General features: G+C 36.1%; 1 protein-coding gene across 1 annotated transcript in view; it reads left to right on the forward strand.

The window, feature by feature from the left end:
- LOC140142503 (TGF-beta receptor type-2-like) overlaps positions 1–2,792 on the forward strand; it is a 33,867-nt gene extending 31,075 nt beyond the window's left edge. The window contains exon 6 of the mRNA XM_072164490.1: positions 281–2,792. Coding sequence (XP_072020591.1) covers positions 281–448 — 168 coding nt within the window. The 3' untranslated portion in view covers positions 449–2,792. The remainder of the gene's footprint in view (positions 1–280) is intronic.
- The last annotated feature ends 4,700 nt before the right edge of the window (positions 2,793–7,492 follow it).

Raw genomic sequence — 7,492 nt, forward strand, 5'->3', positions numbered from 1 at the left:
AGATGTCAAAATGGCCCCGAACTGCTCCTTGTCTATGGGCCCAATGCTCTCGCAACGCCCCTGGGACTTATCGGATCCGCCGAGTTGAACCATGCACGGCAACGAGCACAACAGTTTAAGTTGCCATTGTGGTGGCATGATTTCAATGTGAGAGTTTCAGAGGTACACAATTTCAGATTGTGTGGGGGGGGGATGTGTTTACGTGGCAATTACTTTTAGTGATGTGTTTACGTTCCATAATTATGTAATTTTTGCTCTATTCTCTTTTTTCGGTATCTAGGGTATGGAGCTTGTAGCAAATACAATGAGAGAATGCTGGGATACCGACCCAGAGGCGCGTCTTACAGCCTCATGCGTGGAGGCACGGTTCAGTGACATGATGACATGGGTGGAAGGCGAGCAACACTTGGGGCATCGGGACAGTGGCCACAGTGTTACAATTGTATGAATGACGTCTGTAGAGACAAAGTTGGCGAACGTGATGATTGGTGTAATCACGAACACGTAGCTGAACCCGGGAGCTGAACTCGCTGAAATTAACAGAGTTGGGAATTGGTACGAGAAAGATGATTCTCATTATGCAATATTTATAGTATATTACAGACTTGAGTTGTGCCTTCGTATATCATGCAGTAAAGGCATGGATAACCCTCGGGGATGACCTTTACGTAAAATTATACTTTTGAACGTTTGGCTTGTTTCCCAGGCTTCGTCTGAAGGATGTAGTGGACAAAGCACAAGGTTTTCTGAATCAAATCAAAACGATACTCGTCATAATTATACATACATATTGTTCTCAAACATAGAAGTTAAAGAAACTGGCTCTAGAACGGTTTACTCCACAATAATATAAAAAGAGTAAAGTTTCTGATCCACCGCCTTTATGAAGAACTTTGGACTTACAATGTAGATGTTTCATCCACTCCAGTCTTCGATAATTTATTGACCAATTGACATGCAGTTCTATGGCAAGTCCCCCCTGCTTTCAGAATTGTTCTCTTCGTTTAACCATGCTTGGACATATCTGAAGGAGAGGTGTTAATATCACGCAAATAGATTCATCAGGATTGTCCATTAAAATTATATTAAAATGTTCTCAAACAAATCCAAATAAAGGTGATGTTAACATACCTCAATGACGTTTCAAATTGAATGACCAGCTTTGACCTTTGACGTCGGCTGCTTCCTGTTAGTAGCTGACGTAGGTGGTGCTGTCAATAACATAATATGGATAAGGAAGAGGGGGCCGGCTAATACTCTCAACAGGGATTGTGGGAACTACTTCCTTCCGCACATCTATGATCAGTTATTGACAGCACCACCTACGTCAGCTACCAACAGGAAGCAGCCGACGTCAAAGGTCAAAGCTGGTCATTCAATTTGAGAAAGTGCTGTGTTACAGCACGAAACGTCATTGAGGTATGTTAACATCACCTTTATTTGGATTTGTTTGAGAACATTTTAATATAAAGTGTTAATATCATATTTGACATTTGTTGTAAGTATTTGCTGCTAAGATGTGAAAACTATGCAAAATTGTCGATTTCAAGTTGTTAGTCAATTAATACAATTGTGTACAATGAGATAATAAATTACCTCATAAAATGTATACGTTTATGTTGTAATGTTTACAGTAATATCGTAATTAAGAACTGATGAGGAGAAAGAACTTCCATTTTTTTAATTTCTCAGGGCATTTTTTCCCAATTTGAACGTGAAAGCATACCATGCTGCAATGGATGTATGTTACAGGTTATAACATTATTTGCAAAGACTTTTGGATATCAGTTTAAGGTGCCAACGTCTGACCTCATTCATAGACAACATAAATGACTTACTGCTGTTTGAATAAGTATCAAATTTAGGTGGTGTTACATGTAATAATTATAACTACATGATTCTGGTTGTTCCGTACACTGGAGTACAGCATTCATGTTAACAAAAAAGGTAGACAAGCTTTCTCTACGTGAATTCATAATAAGTATTTCTACGAGTGAGTACACCGTCGGTTATCACAGAAAATACTTTGACTTATCCAGCAATTTCTCCAGAACATGGGAGGATTTTGTTGCTTTCTTTTGAAGATGGGATAATGTAAAGCAAGGTTTATTGTATTTTTTACTACATACGATTAATTCTTTTAAATTTTAAATGATTAGTACCGGCGTATACCACATTCGTTTCAATGACATCGTTGTGTAAAATTAACAATGTATTTTATGTTTAATTAGGCAATCTGAAGTTTATCGCCAAGACGAATCTTGTGTAGCCGCAAGATTTAGGTGAGAAATGTAATTTCGAAATATTTCTGAAGTATCGCACGGAGAGGGTACATGATGTTCGGATAGCCTGTAGATTATCTCGAATTATATTCAACAACCATTATGTTAACGTATTACGGGAAAATGCAAATGCAACATCACGTCACACCGTGGCGGTTTCTTGAAAACATGTTTATAATAATGCGTTACATGAAAAAACGAAACATATTAATATTTTACATCCATGTATAGATAACTAACGTAAGTGCAATAAGAATAATTTGTATATTTTGATACGTGTAGATATTTTTTGATTTAAGAAACAAACAAAAACTTCGTGACCAAGAATGGACGAAAGTATATATTTTAAAGTATATTAAAGTAAGCCTACCACAGTAGAAAATATTATATTTATCTTAAAGATATCATGCAATAAACTGCGGATGACAGTGGGAATGATTTTAAGAAAGGTTTCTGCAATGAAGATGTTCTGGGTTTTATTAAAATATGCTGTAATGGATAAGTTGTAATTAAGTGTTTCAAATGTGTTTCATTTTAACAGCGTGTAGACTAATCATGCTAGTATTAGGCTTTGTCAATAGTTATCACTCTAAAAACAGACGTTAACACTTTTTAAACACTTAAATGCGTTTGTATGGATACGTTAAAAATCACATTTTTACGCTTGTGACCCAAATGACCTTTGGCCCGGTCATTATTACGTGGCATGTGTCGGGCTTGATTGTATTGGTGATTATTGTGGCAAGATTCAAAATCTGACAAAGTACGAGAAAGCTACATTATCAAAACAATAATGGGATTGAGATATTGACAAAAACTTGGTGTGTTTATAATCGGCAACATAAACAAGTTGTTGATAACACTTAATAAACACTTTAACGCATTGTAGTGTTTATCAATATCTTAATAGAAAAATTGCTCTGTCGCACTTTGTCCGATTTTAACTGAATCTAGTTACAATATTCACCAATCAAGCCCGACATATACCATGTAATAATGATCGGACCAAGGTCATTTGGGGGTCACAAGGGTAAAAATGCGAATTTTAACATGTCCGTATAAACGCGTTTAAGTGTTTAAAAAGTGTTAACGCTCTAGTGTTTATAGCTTGCGACACCATTTTGGTGTCTTCATTCAGAGCTGTGTTTACAATTCTTACATGACCACTCGGTGGATAGTTAAGTAACAACCGATCGACGTATATCACAAACATGACTTCAGTGTAGACAATGTGGGAAATATCGGCAGAGCAGATGATTTTTGGAATCGGGGAAACCGTAGAGATTAAAACCCCACACTCAACAGGGATGCTCGATACCTGCGCGCCATCTACGACGATTTGCTGTTACTTGACCATCCACCCGTGTACTTCGGTTATATATATAAATGCGCTTTTATAAATACGCACGTGACCACCTCCGCGCTGCCATAACAGCTTATAGACAGTAAGTCTCGAAGTGACCTTCTACATAGCGAGTGGTCTTAGGCGGAACAATATGAGACTGATGTGCAGCAAATTTGTCAGTTTTGTTCAACTTTGTGATTATATTGTGTTTTTGATAACATATTATTACAAATTCGGAATTGCAAAATGTGTAATAATTTTGCAATTCAATTTATTCAATTAATACTTAAATTTGATGATATTAATCTATAGAGTTCCTAGCCCTTTCTGTATAGTGGTCAATGCATGAGGATTTGGTCACGCTTGCTGGTCTTGGTATGCCGTGCCCATGGGTCACGTGCATATTTACAAAAGGGCATTTATAGATATAACCGAAGTACACTGCCCACCGAGTGGTCATGAGGCTGGAGGATTGTCAATAAGACACTGTATGAAGGGGCACGAATAATTAAATAAAGCGCTCTAAAAACGCTTTGGAGGTAATTCATGTTCGCCTCTGTGTTCACATTGTTACGAATCGTTAGTGACTCAAGGCCAAAAACACCTTTTACACAAATTCACTTACACCATGTACAATAAAACACACTGTTTGATTAAGTTACCAATATCTGAATCTTTAATGAAGAGTCAAGTATGATTAACAATAATTTTCCGAGTAAACATAAATTCATACAATCAGTCAGAATTAATACAAATACACGGTTTAGTAATGTTACTTACCCAGCAGCCTTCTTCTTGTCCTGCAAAGATCACTGTTCCACGAAATCCACTGAAGACCAATTATCCTTTGCATAAAATCCTATACGACACTCTCCAAAATAGTGCTCTTTTCACCTTTCACACAATTTCTAATGGAAAAATTTGCCTGCCTTGCATCCCCCTGTTTTTACTTACATTGACAGATGTGCTGTTTCATAAATTAGACTTCAGCAACAATATATTCCTTTCTTGGCAGAGGTACGCACTTTGACGTATTCTAGATCTTCTCCATTACTGGATAGTGCACTGACTACATTTCTGGTTCGCAAGTTCCTTTCTTTGAAGGCATATGTAAGCACATTAACTAACTCACAACAACACTGTAATAATTCTCTCCAAAATCACGTTTACATTTTCTTATATACTAAAACCAAAATGTCCCATTGTACTCGTATCCATAGCCAATTACTACATTCACATTTTCACAACATATGATGTAATCTGGACATTCCTAAACCTAATTATAAACATTAATCTTTCACATTGCAACACTTCCGGTGGGAATTTACACATTTATTTTACATAGGGAATTCCCAATAATAAATAGTCCTGACTTTGTTTACTGTGATGACATGACAAAGGGGATTCCCGACTTTCATGAAGTAGCTTTAAATAATTGTAAACAAAGATAATTGGTCAAATTAAATTACTCAGGGCACATCCCAGCATGCACACATAGAGCTCGTATATTTGCTTACATGCAGGCATTGGTCACAAGATACGACCATGAACGTGATATACAGGAAGCACAACCACTGATACAAGTACATTACTATGGGATGGTGTAAACTATCACAAACAAAGTACCTACTTTGATCACATTAAGTTATATTTGTTTTTCATGCCATTCATGGTTTCTCGTAAGGGTTCTTTATACACTTAGATGACTGACAAGAAAAGTTAGACCTGTATACCGGAACATTTTACCCGGAATTAAGGGATCTAGAATGAGCGTTTATGGCGTTTCGACAGTAATTTTGTGGGACATGAGAGCACCTCAGACGTATCGAATTGCATTCTGAATACGAAGCATGTCTTTCTGATATCAAATAATTTTCATTTTTGAAATTCACGATATAATACAAATTTTATGACAAATTATTAAAATTTGATATTTTTCAAATTTTTGATATATAACAGTCCTCGAAATAAATTTTATAAATCTAATGATATATTCTTAAAGTGTATGTAGCTGGGAGGAAAAGCCGACGATCAATTGAAAATGTTGACCTTTTATATTGAAGATATGGATTTTTTTCCCAAAAGGACCTTTTTTTGGGTGTTTTGGGAAAAAAAAATCCATATCTTCAATACGAAAGGTCAAAATTTTCAATTGATCGTCGGCTTTTCATCCCACCTACATACACTATAAGTATAAATCATCAGATTTATAAAGTTTACTTCAAGTACTGTTAAATATCAAAAATATCAATTTTAATGATTTGCCATAAAATGTGTATTACATTGCGAATTTCAAAAATCAAAATTATTTGATATCAGAAGGACATTCTTCGTATTCAGAATGCAATTCGATATGCCTGATGTGCTCTCAGGTCCCACAAAAAATACTGTTCAAACGTCCATACCCCACCCCTTAAACAAAGAAGTATATTTTTAAAAAAGAAGAAGAAGAAAGTAAAAGAAACTTTGGCTCATCTCAAGTTCGGTAGTGACCGTAACTTAAATATTTTTCGCGGTTGAACCGCAATCGTGCCTAGTAATAGCCCCTTCGACGCGTGAGTGTACAGTTTCTTCGATTAGCTTTGCGCGTGCGATTCGATACTGCGAATAGCTAAATACTACCTAAGGTGAACCGACACTAACAGGAACAGCACCATAATCAAAAGAAACAATAATACACATTTTATGAAGAAAAGTAATTTATAATAATATTAATAATAATAATAATAATAATAATAATAATGATAATAATAATAATAATAATAATAATAATATTAAATATTAATAATAAAATAGAATGAAAGTGATAATAAATAATAGAAATAATAATCTGATGCAATAAATTGGTGAATTTATAATGAGAAAGATGAGTCCGGTCGGAGTATCGTTGTCGCAGGCGGTGGCGGATGCGATATCGGTATTTTTGACGGCGCCATTGGATTAACACATAACCATGAAATCTTCACAAACAATCCTACATTTGTTATGTGGTGTCAAAGCAAAATTATCTTACTCTAAAACCGTTGGGGTTCGACAAAGTACCCCACTGTATGTATGTTGTTTTTCAATTTATAACTGCTAACTGTCTATTTTGAATGGGACTGTTAGCCTTGTATTTTCGCCAGCCTCGAACGTCACGTGTCGCGTGTCCTATGCCGCCTGCGTTGTCGCGTGCAAGCATGCACGCCCCCTGTCGACCAAATCCCGTTATTAGAATTAAGTATGCAACTCATACTAAATTCAGATGACCTCATTATGCATTATAATTAATCTAGGGTCCTCAACGATTCTCTCGACACCGCGGTCACAGTAGCATCATTTTATTAATATTAATGATGGGATTTTAATGTTAATAAGTGGAAGAGGAATAATGCGCAATGAGATTATTTTGTGAAGATGTAATATTATTAGGATTTCAAACGGGATTGAACGGCATTTACAATTAATAAACCTGTTGTTTTTACTTGGAAATGATCTTTGTTGCATGAACATTATCCAGAAACCAATGATTAGAATATTCTAAAGGCGATTGGGAGAATTTTTCTTACGATCACCGGAATTAAAATGGCGCTGTGTGTTATGCTTAACGTCTTGGTCGTAATTTATTTCATCGCTCCATCGGTGGATGCTGGGGACACAAGAGTAGAAGTAACAACGCCGATTTATCCTGTAACTATTGGAGGGATTCTAGCAGTTAGCTGTCAGATATGGAATATGCCAAATGAATATAGTATCAAAGTATTTCGCGTTCATAATGGACGCACTGAACAATTAATTACGGGAGACACTTACGTGCAATCTTCAATATGGCGTCGTGTGTATTTTGCTCAACGATCGCATGCGGACGGAAGCATCGTATATTTCA

This window comes from Amphiura filiformis, chromosome 20 (genome assembly GCF_039555335.1).
Source record: "Amphiura filiformis chromosome 20, Afil_fr2py, whole genome shotgun sequence".
NCBI lineage: Eukaryota > Metazoa > Echinodermata > Ophiuroidea > Amphilepidida > Amphiuridae > Amphiura > Amphiura filiformis.